The sequence below is a fragment of the Monodelphis domestica genome, chromosome 2 (genome assembly GCF_027887165.1).
Source record: "Monodelphis domestica isolate mMonDom1 chromosome 2, mMonDom1.pri, whole genome shotgun sequence".
NCBI lineage: Eukaryota > Metazoa > Chordata > Mammalia > Didelphimorphia > Didelphidae > Monodelphis > Monodelphis domestica.
In genome coordinates, this window is record NC_077228.1 from 55,749,996 (window position 1) to 55,774,714 (window position 24,719).

Sequence of the window (24,719 nt, forward strand, 5' to 3'; positions counted from 1 at the left end):
TGTCCTTTCTAAAAGCTAATCAGAGCAGCTAAGTGGCTCAATTCTCTGAAATTTAGTCTTAGATGTCTGTGGCACTGAGAAGTTAAGTCATTTGTTCAGGATCACATAGACTCTTTTTGTCTGAGCAGGATTTGAATATGTCCTTTTCCTCACAGTCAACCAAAGGAAGCCTCCTCTTTCTAGCTTTCTAGTCTTGGTGAATAAAGTTGAGGAACAATTCTCTAACCTAAGGAAGAAAATGTTCAAGTTACTGTGATAGTGCATTATATTGTCACCTTTTCCTTGGCTACTTTTTTCTAGACGATGATATATCTCAAAGATGTAATTTTGAACAATAGAGAAACATGTCTGAAGACATTAATTAAAAGTTCCAATCTTTCAAATAGCACTGGTCATATTTCTTTGCTTTCCCTGACTTCATCTATATAAATTGTATTTTGTTGGCTTGTTTCAGATTTTAAATCATTAAATATGCCCAGTGAATTTTGCTTTGGCTGAGAATTCCTTTTTAATTGTTTCCACAGCTTATGGAGGGTTCCATGTTTTAAAATAAATTTTTAAAAAATTTTATTTAGCCAATTTAGAACATTATTCCCTGGTTACAAGAATCATATTCTGTCCCTCCCTCCCCTATTCCCACCCTTCCCGTAACCCACATGCAATTCCACTGGGTATTACATGTGTCCTTGATCAGAACCTATTTTCATGTTGTTGATGTTTGCACTAGGATGTTCATTTAGAGTCTACATCCCCAATCATATCCCCTCAACCCATGTAGTCAAGGAGTTGTTTTTCTTCAGTGTTTCTACTCCCATAGTTTTTCAGTGAGATATTTTATATTTTCTTCTATTTTGTCAGTCTTTTAGCTTTGCTTTATTAATTCTTGCTGTTTTGCAAGACTATTGGTTTCCAGTTGACTAATTCTGGTCTTTAAGGACTGGTTTTCCTTTTCGGTTTGGTCTATCCTGCTTTCTGTGGCTTCCAGCTGTTTCTCCAATTGAAAGTTCTTGTCCTTTAAACTGTTATTTTCTTTTTGAACTATTTCCCACTTTTCTTGCCAGAAGGCAAGTTTATCTTTCTTATAAACTCCAATTTAAATTCTTCAAGAGCTTGTGGACAATTTTCATTTTTTTTTGGAAGGTTTTGGTGCATTTATTTGCATTTCCTCTTCTATTTCCTCTATAGCCTGGGTAAAAATTATCCAGGGTCAACACCTTCTTCTTGTTTTTCTTGGTGTTGGGGAGTTGTTCCTGGGCACTGTTTGCCATTACCATGGTGGTTTTTCCTTCCCTTTCCAGTTCAAAATATGAGTGAGATGGGCAGGATCTCTATGTATGGAGCTCAGGAGCAAGGATTTTGGCTGAGGCCAGCTCTCAAGTCTCTTCACCTTCTGCTGTTTGCTGTCCCTCTGTGCTCTCTCCCTGCCGGTGCCCAGATCTGTGCTCCTCAGCCTGCTGGGGCCTCAGGTCTATCTGCTCTCAGGGGTAGGTCCTCAGAGGTCTCAGTCAGCTGCCAAGGACCCAGCAGTGCCCCTCACTCGCTTAAGAGGTGACCCTCACTCACTCACTGATTCTAGTGTGTGCTGGCTCCGACTCTGGCTCTGTAGGTGGGGTGGGGGAGGGTGGATCAGCTCATGTTTTGGTGGAAACTTTTTCACCACCCACTTCTAGTGTGGAAATGCTCAAATACCACATTCCTTCAATGCTGCACCCTACTGTAGAGTCCCTTCGTTCATATGAATTTGGGATTTTTTGACTTTTCGAGGTAGTCTGTATCGGTAGGTGATGAAGAGAGGAAGAGTCCTGCATCTAGCCTGCTGCCATGTTTACCCAGAAGTTCAAAGAGTAACTATTAATGGTATTAATGTGTTAACGTGGCAGGAGATTTCCAGTGAATTACCTCAGGTACCTATGCTTGGTCCTGTACTGTCAACATGGCCATAAGTGAGTGAGAGGCAATGTACTAGGATAGTTAGAAATGGCCTCAGATCCAGGAAGATCTGTGTTTAAGGTCTATCTCTGACAGTTACTGACTATGTAAATGGACTTCTCAGAGCTGTAGACAAATTTCCATAAATTTCAGAAAAGGTATTGACCTTCATTGGTAGATAGAATTTCCTCACCTGGGATCTCCATGTATCAATGAAATCATAGGCTAACCTCTACCCCTTTCAGTCAGTTAATAACTAAACATGTATTAATCACCTACAATATTGTGCTAAGCCCTGGGGATACTAAGAGAAGTAAAAAATAGTCCCTATTCTCAAGGAGCTCACAATTTAATGATACCAACAAAGCCAGAGATAATATGCTCCTCAAATCTGCACAAGACATATTGGATGATAGAATCAAGATCCAAAAGAATCTTGATAGGTTCAAAAATTGGGCTGAATATAATGAGTTGAAAAACTAATAAAAATAAATATATAGTCTTGTACGTGAGTGTAAGAAAAAAGCTTCATAAACATAAGATGGGGAAGCGTGAAGAGACAGTGGCTGTTCTAAAAAAGATCTGGGATTTTTTTGTGGATTACAAGCTTAATATTAGTCATGAGTGTGATGTGGAAGACAAAAAAGGCTAATATGAACTGGGCTTTCATTAAGAGAGCCAGAGATTCCAGAAATAGGGAGATGATAGTTCCCCTGTTCTCTGTCCTTGTTGGTTCACACCTTGAGTATTCAATTCTGAGTGCCCCAGTTTATGAAAGTCAAGAGCTAACAAAGGTGAAGTAAACTTATTTCTTCTGACTCTACATTCATTGCTATTTCCACTAGATAACCCTCCCTCTGAAAGGAAATGTTGGTGGGGAAAAGTGAAAAGGGGACCAAGAAAGTAATCTGTGTTCCACACAGAGGTGCCTTGGTTTTTGGACGTCAGGGATGAGACAGCATGGAGCCATTGAATCTGGAGAGGCTGGATGATAAAATAAATGCTAGTGGGGGTGGATTGGATTCAAAGGTATTAAGTGGTGAGGAAAGAGACGGAACACACAAAATAAACCTCACCTATCACTCACTGCTCTCCAGGGCTATAATTACTCAGTTCACATTCAATTGAATTCAAGTTAATTTATTAAGTGCCTACTAGTTGCCAGGCATTGGAGGAGAAAGCAAGCAAAAACCTAAAACAAGATTGGTATATGGAATTCTAGGAATGAGGGACAGCTTGTGCAAAAGCAGGGGAGACAGGAGAGGGAATGCCAGAAACAGAAGCACTAAAGAGGCAAACTCACAGGGAACATTTGATTGAACTTTAAAATTTATAAAGTGCTTTCTAAATAAGAACTCCACAAGCTAGATGGTCCAAGTTTCATTGCCCCTCATCACCCATTTTCACAAGTAAAAGGAAACCAATTTTGAGAAGTAAAATGGGTTGTGTGGAAAAATATAACTGTAGACTTTAGATATTAAAAATATATCAAATAGACATCCTTATATAAAGTTTAATTGTAATGAAATAGAATGCAAAATTCTGGTGGCAGAAGTCCATGGTTTCTGTTGAGAGGTTACCAAGGCTGATAAGAATAAGCTACAAAGCCCAGCCAAGATATCTTGAACAGTTGAAGAACTCCAGACCTTCCCACTCTTGGCTGATAACCTCTGAAACCCAATCTCAGCACTGACAACCTCTGAACTCCAGATTTCCCCTGTCATTGACTTTTCAAAATTTCCTTAGAAGCTCCCAAATTATATCTGTAGATACTCTATAAAAGAAGAATTCTTGGAACAAAGTATATCTCACTCCTACAGTGAATTCTCACTTCTATTGGGAAAGCTCTTAAGTCTTTGGCTTGATTTTGAGTTGACCCAACCCTCTTTTTTTTTCCTCTCTCACTATATACCACCTTAAATAAAACTTGGATTGTTGTGATATCTCTCTGTAAAGGTTCACTGTCTCTTTGTGATTTTCCATAATTGCCCAAAAGTCATATTAATAAGTAGAAGAGCTGGGACTCACAACCTCTAATTCCAAGGCCAGTGCACATGGCACCACACTGGAAAGGTCAATGAGATTGGCATTATTAATGAGACTAGCAATAGAGCCATTCCATAAATTGTTACAACTCATATTTCCCTACATCACTGTCAGCTGAACTGATAGTTTAGCAGGATCTCATAACTCTGTGCTATTCACATCTCATCACAGCTGCTCCCTCCTTAGTTCTCTGCTGATAAACTGAGTAACTGACTCCTTGAGGATAGGTATTTTGTCTCCTTTATCTTTGAACATAGAAGATGCTTAAATGGTTGTTGGATTTGAATTTTAGACAATATCTTTGTTATCAGAGAGTCTATATTTTGGCCAAGGACATATACTGTTTCATTCATTCTTTCTTTCAGCACCTTTAAAATTATGAACTGCTAGACTAGAAACTGATAACCATAGGGATACAGCTTGTATTTTCCTCGATGCTACCAACTGAAAGTTGGAATTTCTCATTTCTCAAGAGAAATGTGGATTTGCATAGGAGATAGCTGGTTAAGAAGATAATTGGGATTTGGCTATCAGAACCACAGCTTCTAATAAATTTCTTAGCTAGGAATGCTGTATGTCTCGTGAAGACGTATAAAAAAGAATTTTGTGGAGTTGTTTGAACTTTTTCAAGATAACTGTACATGGAGGAGGGCAAGATGAACAGAGAAAAACAACCAAAAATATTTTCCAAGTGAGATAGATGGTAACAGAACAACATAAGAAGATTATCGTCATTATAAATAACGTAAAGAGCAAGACTTTACAAAATACAATTCTTTGGGGGAAGTCAAAAGGAATCACATTTGTAGACAAGGGTAAAGGGTTCTAATTTTGGAGTTAATAGGCCTGTATTTAGTTTTTAGTTCTGCTACTTACTATGTGTATAAGCTTGGGCAATTTATTCAATTATTCTAGACCTCAAAGTCCTCATCTTTATGTGTACAGTATAGGAGGGTGGATTTGGTGGCCTTTGGACACATCTGAGGGGTCTCTCCCTGTGGAGCCTGAGCATATACACTGGTCCTTGCAGATAGGACACTAAAAACTAAAGATAATTTATTGTCTGAGATTCACTATTAATTACATGTGATAGTCTTTTGGTGGAAGAGGTCCAGCTGGGAAATGAAAGTTGAAGGCTACCTTCACCTTTTAAGAGCAATAGAGGAAGAAGTCCTCATTCTGAACAGAGACTTGAAATATTTGAGAAGAAAAAGATATAATTCTGGTACAAGTTGTAGAAAGGAGAGATCACTCACCTTCTTATAATCCTGACCTTTTCTTGTACTTACCCCTGCTATGGCTTTTCTCTCAAAATTCACAGAGGAGGAAAGTAGTTCCCTCAGAGACAGAATGAACCAGATCAAATCTCTGATCACATGTCTATGTGCCTGCAAGCCACAAGTTACACTTAAAAAGAATAGTAGGAAGGCAGTGTTACTGGACTGTAGCATGTGCGAAGGGCAGAAAATGTAGAAAAACAGGGTTCAGGTTATAAAGAACTCTAAATACCAAATCATGGACTCTAAATTTGATCTGGTTGGGAGCAGGGAGTCAGTGGGAAAACTAGGGAAGTGAGATGGTTAGACTTCAACCTTGGGAAAATCATTTTGGCAGGTATGTCAAAGATGGGTGGAGTGAGGACAGATTTGGTCAGGCAGATCAAAGTTGGAGATTATTGAAATAGGCCAGGTAAGAGGTCATGGTGGCCCCCAGCATGAGGGTAAAAATGGGGGTAAAAAGAAAGAGTCAGGTGCAAGAATTTCATGTTTATGATAAAGGTATAATGAGGAAAAAGACCTGTACAAAAAATATTTACAACCATGCTCTTTGTGCTGGCAAAAAATTGGAAAATGAAGGGATGCCCTTCAATTGGGAAATGGCTGAACAAACAGTGGAATCTTTGGTGATGGAATACTGTTGTGCTCAAAGGAATAATGAACTGGAGGAATTCCATGTGAACTGGAACAACCTCCAGGAATTGATGCAGAGTGAGAGGAGCAGAACCAGGAGAACATTATAAAAAGAGACCGATACACTGTGGCACATTTGAATGTAACAGACTTCTCTACCAGCAGCAATCCAATGATCCAGGACAATTCTGAGGGATTTGTGAGAAAGAACGCTATCCACATCCAGAGAAAGAACTGTGGGAGTAGAAACATGGAAGAAAAACAACTGCTTGATCACATCGGTCGATGGAGATATGTTTGGGGATGTAGACTCTAAGCGATCACCCTAATGCACATATTAATAATATGGAAATAGGTCTTGATCAATGACACATATAAAACCCAGTGGACTTGCTTCTTGGCTACAGGGGTGGGGGGGAGGTGTAAAATTGAGATTTGAACTCTGGACTCCATTCCCCAGGAGTCCTTGCTAACTCCCAGAATGCCCTCTAATCTCACTGAATTCTCACCTGGGATGAGAACAAAATTTTATTTAAAGGGTCTTCCCCTTAGGCGGAGTCTCTCTCTCTTTTGGACTTCCATTTTGGAGCAGACGCGTCTCTTCCATGATGTGAGGTTATCTTGCCTAGGCCTCTGGCCTAGGCACATGTTTTTTCTTATTCTGTGTTTTCTTTAATCTTTAACCTTTAATAAACCTCTAAAAAATATAATACTCCTTGCAAAGAGAAACTAATTTCTACCTGCCTCAGTCTCCCCTAAATTTTAACTGTTACAGATGGCGACCACTAGATTGGATGAGAACTGCTCAAATTTTTTAGCCTAGATAATGATTTTTTTTAAGCCACATTTCTCCAAGATGCTCTTTAGAAAACCATCTTGATCAGATCCTTCCTGTGGCCCTCTCCGGCTCCTGCTTCTGCTCCTGACCTCTCACCTGGTGCCCGAGCTCCCGGCCCTGCTTGTCTGTGCACCAGCTCCCAGCCCTACTTGTCTGCGCTCCAGCTCCTGGACCTACCCACCCCGGCGGTCTGTCTCACCCATCTGGCCCCCAACCCAGACGGCTCATCACCCCAGACCCAGACCCACGAGCGTGACCCCAGCCGGCTCATCAGCCAGATCCTTGGAGCAGATAGCTCAGGACTCATAGCGAGCAGCTGGTAACAGTATTGGCCACGTGGGTGGAGGGGAGAGACGAGAGGGAAAGGAGAACGGGTAATTTTCCCTTAGGCTAAGCCTCCGAGTGGACTGGGGTATTGACTCCATGTGGGCGGCCTGGGCTCCACGTGGACTGGGGCAGGAGGAGGTATCAGAGCAGGGGAGAGAGAGAAAGGGAGAGAGAAGAAACAGACCTCTTCAAGCAGGAACTTAATAGCAATGGGCTGTTTAAAAGGATACCTTTTGACTCTTCTGGTAATTTCATTGACTTCACCTGCCTGTCAGGGAGCAGACTGGGGGCAGCTGGGTAGCTCAACGGACTGAGAGCCAGACATAAAGACATGCGGTCCTGGGTTAAAATCTGGCCTCAGATATTCCCCAGCTGTGTGGCCCCAGGCAGATCGCTCAGACCCCATTGCTTAGCCCTTACCACTCTGCCTTCGGACAATAGACATTTAAATGGATAAGAACCCAAGGAACTTAAAGACTGGAAATTTTGAGGTATTTCAGACTCCAATGGTTTATAAAAATCTCTATTCTACTGCATTTTTTGTTATGGTTTAACTTTGTGATTTTAAGTTCATATATTACTGGATTCAATATTATTATGTTACACTGAAGGTTGATTGAATTTATTTTGAATATACTGAGTTTTAAAATTCTGTTGCTTTTCCCCTATAACTATTGAACAAATATTATTGTAATTAAGCCCATATGAAAAAAAAAAACAGCCTTTCTATTTTGCCTTTGTAAAATTCACATAGAGGATAGATGGACTTCAGAACTGGTTACAATTGTATAAAACCTTTGGAAAATTTAATGTGCTAAATATCTCAAAAGATTTTAAGGGTTTTTTAAATATGATTTTTGGAATTTTTTTTAACAATCTCTGGTTATTTTACCTGCCCCTACCACGAGGTAAGACCAATAGTAGCTGAAGTGAAATATATTTTATAACCCCCAACCTTCCCACATTTCTGAGTATGTGAATGGAAGTTGGGGCAGTTAATCTCAGGGCATTTGTATCCCTATAAGCCTCCAAGATAAAGGAGCACCCCTTTATTTATGCTTTTCAACTCACTATTTTACTTCTACCAGAATGATATATAGATTTCTTGATTATGTTCTTAACCCAAGATGAGTTTTACTTTGTTTAAAAATATGTTTAAATACCAAGGTTGAAAGATTGCTACGTTTGTAAAAACTTGTGACAAATGTCCATCAATTCATAGGCTTTTAAAAAATGCCATGCAGCAACTTATGTGAAATATGATAGTGTGTTTGTTTGCTATTGTAATTAACTGGGCTATTGAGAATTTTGGGGATATTGATATCTACATATTTGTACTACTGTATTTTAAAAAATGAAAAATTGTTAAACTTGTTCAATTCATTTGTCTTCTACTCACAGTGAACATGGCCAGATATTAAGAGGAAATGGATCTCATTTTTGGTGAGAAAGCCTTGCATTTTATATTTTCTTTACTGACACAGAGTGTCAATGATTATAAGCTATATTTTTGAATTTTAAAGCTCTTTTATTATTATATTTCTCTTGCATGTGCAATATACTTTTTCAGTTTTTTTCTCTCTTTTTTATATTTAAAGCACATGTCACCAGCATTAAGGTTTTGATTTTTCAGTACTACAAGTTTGAAATACATTTGTCAGAGCATGCCCAAAAAGCTTGTGACTATAAAAATGATGCCACTAATTATTTAAATAAATTATGGGACTTTGATTAATGATTCTGTCTGATTCCAGGACAAGATATACACACAAGAGCCATTGCACAGAGCCAAAGAAAGGCCAATCCAGGATGGATTGATGCACTTCTAGGCCAATACAAAGGTCTTGAACCTAGTGTGAAGACTCGAGTTTACTATGTTTAACATGTGTTAAGACATAGGCTTTCCTTGTATCCACACTCACCCTGAAGATACTCACAGACGAGTATCCCCAAAACCTTGGCTCCTACTTGGCTTCTATAATCTGGTCCCTTTCTTTTCTGCCTCTCATAGTGTGGTACCTTTCTGTAGTCCTGGCTATTGACTGGGTAAATGCATCATTGCTTAGATCATTTTGATTGGGCCCTGATTGAAGAACCTGTTATAGATTTATTTTTCTTTTACTTGGAATTTTTACACATAAGACTTTGATAGTCTTTATTTTCATCCAGAAAATTTTTCTTTTATTTGGATTTTTCTGATATCTTTTTCATTTCTCTTACCAATTAATTCATATACCTCATACCTCAGCCATGCATCCCTAAGTGATCCTTTTGTTTTTTTTTTTTTGTCAATCACCTTCTTAATGGGGGGAATGTAAAAATATCATTATTTAAATTGCAAAGTTTAAATTCCTTTTGAGAACACTTTTAGGTAAAGAAGATGCTACCTCTCTGAATCCAGAACCGAACTGTTGGAGAAGCCACCATGAAGAAGCCTCCAGACTACAAGTTGCACAAAATTGAACTTTGGGTGTGGTTGATTGAACATTTATTTGTATGTACACTTTCATGCCAAAGGGGACTGCCCCCTAACTGGCTTTCTGTCAATGTGTCCAGTAATTATTGATTTTGTTCTTTTTTTTCTCTTATCCTCAAATTATTGCAATCTTTAAATTGATTATGTTTTTATGATCCTTTGGGGAAGGACTTCTTCCCAGAGGATCAAATGGTGGAATGTAAAATTGAGGTTTGAACTCTGGACTTCAATCCCCACAAGCCCTTGCTTCACTTCCCCAGAATGCTATGTAATCTCATCAATTCTGAGGTGGGCCGAGATCGAGAAAGGATTTAAGCTGATGGCAAAGGCTTTTGGGTTCTTTTGGACTTCCGTTTTGGAGCAGACAGATCTCTTCTGTGATGTGAGGTTATCTTGCCTAGGCCTCTGGCCTAGGCACGTGTTTTTTCTTATTCTGTATTTTCTTTAATCTTTAACCTTTAATAAACCTCTAAAAAATATAATACTCCTTGCAGAGAGAAACTAATTTCTACCTGCCTCAGTCTCCCCTAAATTTTAACTGTTACAGAGGGAAAGAACATGAATCGTATAACCATGGAAAAAATATTCTAAATTAATTAATGAAATAAAATTTTTTTCAAATAAAAAAATAAAGGTACAAATGACAAGCTTTGGTGTGTGTAGGATGTAGGAGAGGAGGGAATCAAGGATGAAACTGAGGTTGTGAGCCTAGTTTACTGAAAGACTAAGAATACCTTGAACAGAAATAGGGGAATTTGGAAGAGAGGGGTATCACTGAGATAAATGTAATTAATTGTAATTTAGAGATATTAAATTTGAGATGTGTACAGGTTTGAAATGTCTGATTTTTGTTTGGGACTAGAATTAAGGATAGAAACTTAGAATAGCTAAATAGATGTGGAAATCATCTTTATAGAGAATAATTATATTTACCAGAAATTAGGGAAGAAAGATGGATGCCCACGATAGAAGGCTATGGTTAGGGGAACATGACATGATGATCCTAAAAAAGTAGAAATCTAATGAATTAACAACAAGAATTTAAAGAGCTAGAGGGCTTCCTCAGCCTCCTTACCCACCCCCATCCCCTAGCCACTAGTGCCAATCCTTCCTCATTCTTCCATCCTAGGGCAGGGGAGAACAAATTCACAGGTGTGTGCCTGGGAGTTTGACCTTAGGGAAGAGACTTCCATTCCATTGGCCCCAGTCATTCTTCTAGAATGCTTCTAACCCCACAAGAAAGATCCAGTCTTGTTATGTACTGAGGTTGGCTCTTTTTTTTTCTTCTCTCACAGTTCTGTCATTTTTTCCATACCAACTAATATTTCCTGTCTACTGTTTACCACATCTACATATAACAGACCACTACCATATGTTCCTGGTCAAAATCTAATTATTTCATTTCCTGCATCTCTGCTTAATCTTCTCCATCACCCTCATTGTGAAAGCACAGGTAATATTGGTAATGCCACCAACAGCTTCTTTTTCATTCCACGCTTCATCATTTCCATGAGCCATATTACTAATGTTCCATAAAGAAGGGTCACCATCAGGCTCCCAAGACCCAGTCTGGGATCACCATTATAGTAGAACACCCTTTAGAAATAGGGGAAGGGGAAAACTACACCCAGAAATTATACTACATTGGGTATTTAAAATAATAGTGGTGACCAGGGGCATACTGGATCCTCCTTGAATCAGAGAATCAGGGACAATTGTTTAATTTTCAGTATGAACATTTACAGCTCAGAAATCCGCACATGATACAAATCAAACTTAATTTATTATTTTATTGGCTTCTGGATTTTAGAAAATAATGGAAAAGAGGTTAATAATTCAGATTCAACTTATAAGTGTGTCGGGCATATATTTTTTCTTATCTGGAGAGCTGATTGTTAAACATTTACCAATACATTCTTGGTGATGACTAACATTTCTTTAGTTTTACGAGGACGTTCTCTTATACTAAATTCAGTAAAGTGAGGCAAAAAATGACCTGATGTTTAGATAAGGAACTGACACCCAAAAAGATAAGGTGATTTGTCCACAATACCATTTAATGTCAGATTAGGTCCACATTTTAAGAACAAGACCAAGAGTTTTTCCAGGCTTCCATGCTGCTCCCTTATATGTGTTTATTCCCAAGAAACATGACTTGTCTACTGTTAAATCCAGTCAGTCAGTCAATAAGCACTAAGTTAATACTTTCTATATCCTGGGATGATGCTAAGCATTAGGGATAAGAATGATCCCTCAAGATCTCAGTAAGGGGCTCGGGGTTCATGATGTGGTTTCCTCTCTACCCAGGGGCCAAGGGCCTCCCCCTCCGAGGTGGTGTTTTGGCCAATCTCCATCAATCAGCACACCTCTTGATCAAAAATGGATTCTCAAATTTCTCATCGTGGAGCATGCAGGCATCACATCTGTTAGCCAAGAAGAAGCAGATCAATGGCTAGGGCCTCTAGTGGGTTTTTAAGTCTTAGGAAGTTTACAAGTTACAAATAAATTCTGATCTGTGATCGATTCCTGAAGCTTATGATGAAGGGAAATTTTAGATTAATTAATTAATTAATGCTAGTTTTAGTTTCCTAACATCATTAGCAAGTATTTGTTAATTATTTCCCAAATTCCAGTAAATAATTTCTGGTACTGTGCAATCAGTAATTGTTTGCACAATTCAAGACACATGTGGCATTGCCAAACTATGCTACTGAAGTCCTTATCGTATTATAGAAGAACTTAATAATAATTCTTCAATCACAAAATGGAGTTGAGCAACCTGTTAACATAGTTATCTGCACTACACCTAGCTTCCCCTTCTCCATTAATGCTAATTCTACCTGCTCTAATTTTTTAAATCCTTATTTTTCATCTTAGAATCAATATTGTATATTTTTTTCCCAAGGTAGAAGAGCAGTAAGGGCTAGGCAATGGAGATTAAGTGACAGATTAAGGTCACAGAGCTAGGAAGTGTTTTGAAGTCAGATCTGAACCCAGAATTGAGTCCTGGTCCTCAATTCACTGAGCCATGTAGCTCCACCCCTGGGTGGATAGATTTAATTTTAAAGAATAGTTTCCTTTCATCAGTATGAAATCTACCTTATCTGTAGCTTCTACCCACTGCTCCTACTTCTATGCTCTAGGAGCAATTAGTCCTATCTTTTCCTTGCATCATCCCTTCAAAAACTATCTTCCTTAACTCTTTTTATTCTCTCCAGACAAAACAATTCCAGCTGCTTCCACTGATTTCCATATGGCATGGTCTCCATTTTCCTCATCATCCTAATGGCTATCCATTAACCCTTTCTAAACTGTGGCAATTAAATTGAAAACAATACTTGTGATGTGATTTGAAAGTGGCAGAGTTCAATGGGACCAACACCACCCTCAAAGGAGACATTTTCTCCCTCAATGTAATTTAAGACAGCATGCACTTTCTTTATTGCCATGTCACAATGCTGACTTATTCTGAACCTGTCATCCATTAAAACTACTGCGTGTTTTTCTTAAGAACGATTGTCTAGGTAAACCTCTTTCCATCCAGTACTTACAAAGTTGATTTTTTTTGAACTCTGCACTTATTTTTATTGAACTTTATCTCATAATATTTAATCAATAATTCCAAGGTATTGAGATGGTTTTGGACCCTAGGTACACTGCCCAATGCATTCTCTGTCTCCTCCAGCTTACGAGGGATTTCTCAGAGAACACTTTTTTCAGATTATTAGGGTGATCAACCATCTGCCCCCACTTTTACGGTGTCATTTTCTTTAGCTAAATGCTCTAAAGTTAGAGAGTAAACTAGTAACACCCAGATACTTAACTTGTTAAAGGTTAATGATCAATACGTCTATGAATTATGTGGTCTGCCTCAGCCACCTACTAGCTGTATAACCCTGAGCACATCACAATTTCTCTGAGCTTAGTTTTCTCATCTATAAAATGGAGATGAAAAATAACACCTTCCTCAGAGTTGTGAAGACCAAATGAAGTACTTCATAAACCTTAAAGCACTGTAAATATTATCAGCATCATTTCTATTTTCACTATTATTGAGTCATTTCTCTACTATGCCATCTATCCAGCTGCTATATTTTAAATCAAATGGAAAGATCATATGTTCCTTTAGCCATGAAAGAAAAGCAGAGGGAAAGGCATCTTTAATGTCATTTTCACTAATAAAACCACAGGCATTTCTGATGTTGAACCATTGACAGTACCAAGAGCTTTAAGGGTGAGAACTTTCTTGTTTGGATCTTAAGTAGGTGTAACTGCTGAGAAGTTAGCACCTAGAGAGGAAACTGCCAGGTCCTCTCTACACGGGTTGCCCACCCTAAATGTAGCTATGGGGGCCAGTAGGAACCAGATTACAGATCCATTGATATGATTAAATTAAGTGCCTAGTAAATGCATAAGACTGTGAGCTCCTTGAAAGCAAAGACAATTTGTCTTCTGTCTTTGTATCCCCAGCAGTTAGTATAGTACCAGAAACATAATGCTTAATAAAGGCACTTAGTTGGGTGCAAGGAATTAAAAAACAAAATGAAAATCAGTCTCTTGCTTCATGGAACTTATGTTCTACTAGAGGAAATACAATATTTACAAAGGTAAGCCAATTAATGTGAAAAAGGTTGAAAGAGCCAACAACTAAAGCAGTTGGGAAAGGCTTCCTGAAGGATGTGACATGTAAACTGAGTCTTGAAAGAAGCTAAAGTGTCTAAGAATTAAAAGTGAGGAAGAAATTCATCCCATGGCACAGCTTATGCAAAGATGTAGGAGTGGGAGATGGGATGTTGAGTTCAGAGGATACACAGAGGCCAGTCTGGCTGGAGCACAAAGGATGCTCTGAAATGCCCATAAAAGTAGGATGTAAATTGAACCATACATATACACAAGGGATGAAGGAGAGAGCCTACTGCCTCATTTTCTCACCATCAACAGTATATTTTAGGATCCAAGGATTCTCACTGGAACCAAGGAGGACATGCAGGTCCATCTGATTGCAACAATAACTGATAATTCAATAATAATATATACTATATATAAAATAGAATAGAATATAAAATAAAAATAATAATTAAACTACAACTACGTGCAGAGTACTAATGAAATCATATTTGGAAAAGGATACTGTTCTTTCCTTGGGAAAATCTAAAATCTTAAGGCAATAGTGGTCTTACAAGGAGAAGAGGAATTAGAAAACTGACCTGTGCAGCTTCCTGGAATAGTGCCAAAATTGTATTGTTCTTTGGTCATTGAGTCATATCTGACTCTTTATAACCCTTTGGACCATGATATGCCAGGCTTTTTTTCTTTCCTCCACTATCTTCTGAAGTCTGTTCATTGTTTTCATGACTCTGCCTATTCATCTTGTCCTCTGCCATCCTCTTCTCCTTTTGCCTTTTATTTTTCTCAACACCAGTCTTTTCCAATGAGCCCTGCCTTCTCATTATGTGGTCAAAATATTTAAGCTTCAGCTTCAGTATCTGTCCTTCCTGAATTAATTTCTTTCAAGTATTAACTGATTTGTTCTGTTTGCTATAAAAGGAACTCTCAAAAGTCTTCTTTAGCACTCCAATTTGAAAGCATCGATTCTGCAGTGTTCAGTTTACAATCCAATTCTCACAGCCATACTCTATTACTAGAAAAACAATTGCTTTGATTATATGGACCTTTGTTGGCAAGATTATAGCTATGCTTTTTAGTATGCTGTCCTTATTTTTCCATAGCTTTCCTTCTAGGAAGCAAGTGCCTTTTAATTTCATATGTACAGTTGGCATCTAGAGTGATCTTTAAGCCCAAGAATATAAAATTTGACAGTGCTTCCATTTCTTCTCCCTCTGCTTGCTAGAAATTGCTGATACTAGTTGTCCTGATCTTAACTTTAAAAAAAATTGTTTTTATAAACCTTTACCTTAACGTCCGTACTGTATATTGGTCAGAACAGTCATAAAGACTAGCAATGGAGGTTATGGGACTTGCCCAGTGTCATACAGCTAGGAAGTGTCAAGCCAAATTTGAACCCAGGATCTCTCAATTTAGTTTTTTTTAATGTTAATTAAACTTCAGGCCAACTTTTACACTCTCCTCTTTTATCCTCATCAAGAGGCTTTTTAAATTCTTCTTTAATTTCTGCCATCAGAGCGCCATCATCTCTATATCTGAGATTGTTGACATTTCTGCTAGAAACCATAATTCTGACTTTTGGTTCTTCCAGCCTGGCATTTTGCATGAGGAACTATGCATTATAAGTTAAATAAGTAAGGTGATAACATAAGGCCTTCTTATGCTCCTTTTCCAATTTTAAACCAATCAGTTATCCCATGTTTGATTCCAGCTATTGCTTCTTGACTCACATATGGGTCGCTCAGGAGACAAGTGAGGTCATCTGGTGTTCTCCTCTTTTTGATCAGTGGTCACATTTTGTTCCACATGGTCAAAGATTTTACTGTAGCCAATGAAGCAGAAGTAGAAGTTTTCCTTAACTTCCTTGCTCTCTCCATAATCCAGGAAATATTGGCAATTTAGTCTCTTTCTTCTGCCTTTTTGAAAACCAGTTTGTGCTTCTGGCAATTCTTGGTTCACAGATTGCTGAAGATTAGCTTACAGAATCTTAAACATGACCTTGCTAGTGTGTGAAGTGAGCATAGTGGTTGGGTAATTTGAACTTTCTTTGGCATTAGGATTATAATAATTAGGATTAGGATGTAAATGGATCTTTTCCAATCCAGTGACCACTTTTATATTTTCAAAATGTGTTATCGTATTGAGTGCAGCCCTTTAACAGCTTCATCTTTTAGGATTTTAAATAGATGGAATGTCGCCTCCACTAGCTTTATGGTTAGCATTTGTTTCCTAAAACCCACCTGACTTCATTCTCCAGGATATATGACTCTAGATAAGTAACCACACCATTGGGATTATCAGAGATGTTTAAGATTGTTCTTATATAGCTCTTCTACACATTATTGCCATCTCTTCTTAGTCTAGTCTACTTCTCTATATTTTTTGTCTATCATGCCCATTTTTGTATGAAGCATCCTTCTGATATCTCTACTTTTCTTGAAGAAATGAATTTTTTATTTTATTGTTTTCTTCTATTTCTTTGCATTGCTCATTTAAGAAAACCTTCTTTCTCCTTGCTATTTTCTGGAATTCTGTATTCAGTTGGGCTTATGTTTTCCTTTCTCATTCACCATGCCAGAATGCCATGGACCAGATATTGAAAGGTTCATTGAAGAGGATCAGAAATTCGTGAGTACTTACACAGAAGGTGCACCTTAGGAACATGCCATCCTATTTGTAACAACGGGTTTCCAGGAAGAGTGAGTAGATTTTCTGGGATGTGCAAAGTGGCAACATTTACATTAATTTTCTAAGAATTTGTTAGGAAGAAAGTAAAACAATTCCAAGACAGGGAATATAACAGAAGGTAATAATAAAGGGAAGACTAGCTGTAGGGTAATAAAGCCATGCTTGAAAATTTTAGTTAGGGGAAAAGAGGGACTAGGTTCCTTAATTTTCTAGGGTTGATTAAATATGTCAAGTAAATAGACAAGTATTTAAAAGCATATAAAAGGAAAGCACATTTATCTAGCTCAATAAACATAGGCCATAAGTGAAAGGGGAGCAGTCTAGTAAGCCACTGTCCCCCTTACTCAAATCTACTTGGAATGGGAGGATTTATTCACCTCCTACACTATGTCCTGGATGTAAAGTTCTGGATCTGGATTCAAGAAGATCAAGGTTCAAATATCCAGTCTCAGATGCTTATTAGGTGTGTGATCCTGAACAAGTCATTTAATCTCTATCCAATTCTGCTTCTTTATTGGGCCAATATTGAAAATGGGAGTAATAATAGCATATACCTCCCAGGGTTGTTGTGAGGATAAATCAAGATAATATTTTTCATGTGTTTATTAAACTTTAAAGCATTATATAAACGCCACTTATTATTATTAGTTTCTGTCATAGCAGTAGGATAGACTGACACAAGTAAGCAGAATGTTCCAATGCAGGAATCTTGTCTTTGACATGGCAGTGATTAGAACTTGTTTCAAGGTGATATGAAAGTGAATTAGGAACTGACATGTTGAAACAAAATATATCAATGCAAAAAAAGAAAATAAACGGAGGTAGGAGCTACCCAGGCCCCTAAAACCCTAACTTCCTTAGGAAAACATATAAGAGCAAACAAATTAAAGGCTACACTCATAGCTGGAGATGAACACAGAGGAGCAGGACCCAGTCAAAGTTTCCTCTGAAAATAACAATAAGGTGAAGCTGATAAGGTCCAGCATCCTGGTGAAGATGATAAAGAACCTGTGTAACCTACCACAATATGCGATAAACAACTTTGGTTCTCTCAACCCACAACTACAACTAAGGGACTTGTGCTGGGACCACCTAGCTCTGAAGGAGGAATAAAAGACACTTGCCAAGGAAAGACATTTTAATATCAAAGATAGTCATGTTCATGTTTTCCCTAGTCTTGGTTTTACAGAAATAAATATTAGCTATGGATCTTGCTTCTAGGAAAGTTGACTAAATGTAGACAAAGAGACTATGAGAATGTGTAGATGAACTAATACCTGGGCAGAAATGAGTATGGGGTAGAGACACTGGGTAGATACAATATGCTTGATGAAGATATATAACATTTCTTTGTTTGAGAAGGCTATCTTGGCTGAGTCATATGAGAGGAACAGATATAGATACAGAAGGAGGAGTGTTTTTGCACTCCCTTTCTATAATACTCTTTTAAAATTAAATTGTATTTTATTAAATTTTAAAATTAAATTATATTTTCAAACAGAAATTATCTTCCTTCCCTTCTACCTCCCCTCCCATTCAGTTGTTAAAAAATAAAAAACAAAAAAAACAAAGACCCTATAATAAACATTTATAGTTAAGCAAAACAAAATCATGCATTGGCTATCTCAAAAAAAAAGACTCTATCTGCCCTGAAAATCTGTCTATGAGATCTCTGGAGAAAACTGAATGGGAATAGAAAAGAATATGCCTTTTCCCCAATGGAACATGGCACCAACGCAAAAATTGACCATGTATTAGGGCACAAAAATCTCACAATCAAATGCAGAAAAGCAGAAATATTAAATGCATTCTTTTCAGAAAATAATGCAATCAGAATTATATTCAAGAAAGGACTACAGAAAAACAGATAAAAAATTAATCTGAGCCTAAAGAATGAGTGGGCCAAATAACAAATCATAGAATAAGAAATAATTTCATTAAACAAAATGACAATAGTGAGACAACATACCAAAATTTATGGGATGGAGTCAAAGCAAAACTTAAAGAAAAATTCATAGCACCAAATACTTACATCAATAAAATAAAGAAAGAACAGGTCAATAAATTGGGCATACAATTGTGGGGAAAAAATGGAAAACAGACAAATTAAAAATCCTCAATTAAACACCAACTTGGAAATCCTGAAAATCAAGGGAGAGATTAATAAGATTGAAAAAATGGTGAACTTTAAGTTAGCCTAGAAGCTGGTTTTATGGGGGAAACAATAACAATAAAATAGATGCACCATTGGTTAATTTTTTTTTTAAAGAAAACCAAATCACATCAAAAATGAACAGAGTGAATTCACCATCAATGAAATGAAATTAAAGCAATTATTGGGAGATTATATGCCAATAAATCTGACAATCTCAGTGAAATGGATAAATATTTACAAAATTATAAATTTCCTATGATGATAATCCACTATGATGGAGCGTTCTGTTTTCCCTCCAATTTCTTTCTGATGGTCTTTAGCCATTTCCCTCTCTCCATCCTGTTCTTACTTGGTCAATCTTAGAAAAACATAGGATGCTAGGGCTAAAAGACACCTTATACAGAACGTGAAATACATTTTAATAGAAGCAAAGAGCAGAGACCAGTTTACTTACAAGACACAGAGGCACAGGACTCCTGGCAGCGACTCACTGTCCCTTAGGAGAAATTTGCCATCTTTCCCTTCTTGGAGCAATAATCTCTCACAGGCTCGTTTAGACAGAGGGCCATGGTAAAAGGGTAGGTCCATGAAAGGAGCTTGGTGGTCTCTGCGGCAAGGAGCGTTGACCCTACAAAAAGTTTTGAAGCAGGCACCTGAAAAGTCTCAGATGTATAACAGCAACTGTGTATGTACGTGTGAACTGAATTTGAGGAGGGTGAAAACTGGCCTGATACAGGAAATGCAGAAACTAAGGGTGATAAAGTGACCACTACTTTGTCATACAGGAAAAGATTTCATAAGATTTTAGCAAATAAATAGCTCTAAAGAATAGACTGTGTTGACTTATAAAAAAAAAATCAATCATAGAACTCTAAAATGCTTCTTTATTGTTCAGTATGTGGTTGGAGGGTTTTGACCCTGGGGAGAGAATCACAAAGGCCAAGGATACCAGAACAGCCATGGCTACTAATGACCATATCCTTCTCCTTGCTCATACTCATTCCCAGAAATCACTGTTATTCTGTCATTAGAACATTATGGGATACTTTGTGCATAGCTGTTATAGACAAATCATCAGAGGATCACAGATTTAGAGCTGAAATAGATCTTAGAAGTCATCTGATCCAAGCCTCTTAATTTTACAGATGAGGAAACTGATGTCTAGAGGTGTTAAGTGGCTTGAACAGGCTACCCCAACTAGTAAAAGGCTGAGACAGAATCTGAACTTGAATACAAGACCTCGAAGTTTCCTTTCAATTTATGATTCTAATTATTTTTTATTTATTTTTGTCAATTTTATGAATCTAAATTGACAAAAATAAATAAAAAATAATAAAATTTTACTTGTCAAGTGATGGTACAGTAGAGTGAGGAATTAGTATGGTCTTTTTGGAACTAAATCTACCAACATACAAGAAGAGATACTGAGTTGATTCTGCTCTTTAACTCAGCAATTCTCACAATTAAAACTATCCCCAAAATATAGTTTTCAAAAACTAAGCATTTATCTGTGCAAAAATATTTATAGTGGCTTTATATATTTGATAGTGTCCAGAACCGTGATCTCATTTGTATAGGGAACTACCAAATGAAGAGACCACCTTTATTAATGCAGGCCATCTCTTTCTCTGAAACTCAGAGAGTTGCCTGGGATATGGAGAAGTTAAGGGATTCAAGATTATAATAATACAGTATCTCTCCTATAGTAGACTTTTAAAAACTTACCTTCTGTCTTATTATCAATTATAAGACAGAAAAATGGCAAGGGCTTGACAGTTAGGGTCAAGTGACTTGCCCAAGGTCACACATCTAGTAAATATCCAAGGTCAAATTTGAATTCAGATCCACCCAATTCCAGGCCTGGAGCTCTATGTACTGTGCTACCTAGCTGCCTCTAGTAGATTTCATTTTAATGAAATATATCAGGAACAGTACTTGAATTCAGTCATTTTTGGCTCTGAGATAAATGTGTTCTCAGGATTCCCTGAAATGATCTCCTGTCATTTCTTACAGTGCAATAATTTTCCATTATACTCAAATGCTACAATTTGTTCAACCACTCTCTAATGTCCAAGAGGCAAGCTAAGGTACCCACTTAAGTTCTAGTTCTTTTCTTTTTTCTTTCCACTTTTTAATATCCCTTTAAGGATCATGACATGTCTGAAGCCTGATCTGACCTTAGTTCTTCCTGAATTCAGGCCCAGAATTTACGGTACCACTTCCAAGTTAGCTCAGCTTAGAATGTGCTTTAAAGTTCATAAAACACATTTCTTGGGCAAAGGAGTAAACTATACCTTAGGACAAAACAAGGAACAAATGGGAGAAATAGCTGAGATAGAGGAGGAAGCAATGGGACCTTCCCCTGATCCTCATCCCAACTTCACTGCCTTCAGAGAGAAGCTGAGACCAAGATGGTTAGGTAACTGGTTGTATGGAAAGACTCTAGAAGTTCTAACTCTTGTGGTTTCCTTCCCCGCCCCCCCCCCCCCCCCCCAGGAATCTCAAGAAGCAATCCAGTCCCAGTGATGCTGATTCGGTCCTTGGGGAAATTAGTTGTCCTTCCCCTGGAAATGTTAAGCAGAAGAAAGTTTTACTCTATTGTCTGATTTTCTTTGGTGTCCTGGTTTGTGTGACCCTGGACAAGTGATTTAACCCTAATTTCCCCACCCTTGCCATTCTTCTGTTTTAGAACTGATAATGAGACAAGAGGTAAGGTGGTGTTTTTTTTTTTAAAGAATGAAATCTACTAAAGGGGGGACACAGTTTTATTGTCATTAAATAATAATAGAAAGATAACTTATTATTCAAGTGTCTGACCCACTTTATGTGAACCAAGTAAATTTCCTTGGTTCAGATTTCTTCCTATAGATGAATAAGCTGAGAATGGAAAATGAAGGTTCTTATAGAACCATATAACTACAGAGCCCATCTCCGTTACCCTCACCCTTTAGCAAAATATCCTACACATTTATTGTGGGTTAGACTATAGAGTCACAGACTTGCATAGAAGGGATGAGTTAGGGATTATACCAGGCTGAAGGACGTGGGTCAGTTTAAACCTCTTTAGGATTAAGATCCTCAGTGGATCAGACTTAAATTATCTTAGAGTTTTGCTTCCTTGTTCAACTTCCTAGAAATCCTTATCCAACTTATAAAATGTACACACTTGAGGGCACTTTTGTCCAAATACCCTCATTTTATAGATAAATAGAGAAGCAGAGAAAGGAAGTAATTTACACATGATCATACATATATTTAATGGAAGAGCCAGAAAAAGCACCTTGTCTTCAGTCAACATTGATTAAGTATCTCCTATGTGCCAGGTACCTTGCTAAGCTCTAGGGATATAAAAAGATACAAAAGACATCTGCCCTGGAGGAGCTTACAATCGAATGGGGTATGCAATATCCCATTATCTAATTATCTAATGGGATATGCAAGCATTGTTTTTTTCTTTTTTCTTTTTTTTTATTCTTTGGCACAATTTTTGGGGCGTTCAGACTGTCACAGTACAAGTCAGGAGAGAGCTTTCCCTTTGTGCTGCCAATTCTGAGCATTTAAATTTTGGTTTGGGTTATGGGTTGTCTGAAGTCTGTTTTTGACAATCTCATTTTTCCTATATCCTCTAATCAGAGTTGTCATTCCCCACCTCCCCCCACTCCCCCCCTTCTACATTCACAGTTGAACCATATAGGAAAGGCGCCTTGATGAAAAGAGATCATGAAAAGCATCACTTGGGATGGAAACTGAACATGTCAGTGTTTCCCCTAAAAGTTAAAATAAAAAAAAAAGACCCTAAAGAGCAGATTTTTTTTTTCAGTTTCAATCCAAAATAGTTACCTGAAGTTTGTTATGGGTTTATACGGTATATACGAGATAAATAGGAAATAACAACAGCAGGAAGGCCCCCATCTTCTGCTGTGGAATCAAGTTGGTTTACATTTCCTTCCACATACTAAGGCTTGTCTCCTCTCCATGTTTCTGGAGGAATCTGAGAGCCTTAGCATATTGCCTGGGGAAGAGCAGGCCTTTTCCTAGGAGAATCCACATCAATGGATTGCTAGCCATAGCTTTGCATAAATACTCTAATATTCTTTCTTTACCCCAGGCCTGAACTGAGACCCCAACAGGAGTGGCTACTTCTGGAGAATGAAGGTGGCTGGATTTCCTGGGGTTAGGGGAGCAGAAGGAGGCAGGTGTATGTTGTGAACCCCTGCACACCTATCTCTGGGGAGATCCTTGAGAGTAGAGACTGTCTTTTGCTTCTTTTGTATCCCTAGTAGTTAGCAGTACACAGTAGGACCTTAATAAAACAAATTATTGACTGAGCTCAGTTTTCAGTGTTTCAGTTATGTTGTCCACAAAACTATAGGGGAAGAGACTGATGATAGAGAGAGTCCTGCAGAATACTCTAAAAGGAGGGGCCTTCGGCTCTCCTTTATTTCTAACTGCTTCTCTGGGACCAAGATCAGGAGACTCCATGAAGGATATACTATAAATGATCAGAATCATTTGAACATTCAAAAATACTGGGGGAGAAAAGATTTTTGCCATTCAATTTTTCTCTGCTAATTCTGTCTTCATTGATTTTGAGTGAAGAAATTTCAAAATTTTATATTACCTCCTCTACCTTCAAAAAATCTTTGTTAAATTGTTTTGAAGAATGAGAAAAGAGGAATCTGAATGGCCTTTCCACTGGATTAATAACATTTTTGTTTTGAGAAGAAGGAGGACATGAGGAGAGAAGAAGAAATGGAAGCTGGATTATTTTGAACAGCTAGTATTGAGAGACCACTGCTGGACCCATGAGAGCTGGTGTGTAACAGCATTTCTCTTTCCGTACATGCAATTTGGACTGAGTTTAGTCCTTGGCAATTTGGCCTCTGGTGAGAAGGGGCTTCCTTTTTTCCACATCTATTAACTTCTTTGGAACAGTAACTACCAAATATTCCCTCCACAAACCTAGGATACATTCTGCCACAAAATACACAACATCGGAGTAAAGAGTGAGTATAAATTTAGAGTATAATGGAAATGTGGCACCCATGCAGTGGACACATTTGATCAAAGCAAATTGCTTCTGTACTACAGAAACTCGATGTCTTTTTAGTCCCTGGAATCCTCGTGCGACTCCCTAAGGTGAATCTTGTTAAGATGTGATGTGAGTCTAAGATTCTATAATACTGATGCTTCTTAGAAGAAAAATTTTAATATTTGAAGTCAGATCTGCCTGACTCAAAGCCTGGTACTTTATCTACTATGCCACCTATCTCATCTGACTTCTGTATAGCTGCTGCTTATTTAGTTCCTGAAAGATAAGAATTCAGAACTAGTGAAACAACAATTACCTCAACTATCAGATGACTGGACATATTTAGACACTTTTTTAAAAGAGTGGCCATTTGCTGCAACAGAGGGGAAATTCTGGATCTAGTGTCAGAAGGTCTGAGCTTTGAACCCTGACTTTTATTTACTAGCTGTGTGACCTTGGGCAAATCAAATCACTAAGGTGTGCCTTTCCTTCCTCCTCTATAAAATGAGGATAATTCTCATACCACCTGATGAAAATAGATCTATTCTGAAAACCAGACTAGACAGAATATGTAAAAACATAAGTGAATCTGTGGTATTATTGGTTTTGATGCTTCTTCCAGTGATGTAGAATTCAATTCGTCCATTCCTACCCATCTTGGGTAACATGGATTCAGGTTCTGCCATGAGTCT

General features: G+C 37.8%; 1 protein-coding gene across 1 annotated transcript in view; it reads right to left on the minus strand.

The window, feature by feature from the left end:
- Positions 1 to 20,348, minus strand: part of SH2D1B (SH2 domain containing 1B) — a 38,131-nt gene extending 17,783 nt beyond the window's left edge. Inside the window, exon 1 of the mRNA XM_001369689.5 lies at positions 19,450 to 20,348. Within this exon, the coding sequence (XP_001369726.2) occupies positions 19,450 to 19,583 (134 nt within the window). The 5' untranslated portion in view covers positions 19,584 to 20,348. The remainder of the gene's footprint in view (positions 1 to 19,449) is intronic.
- Positions 20,349 to 24,719: the final 4,371 nt, after the last annotated feature.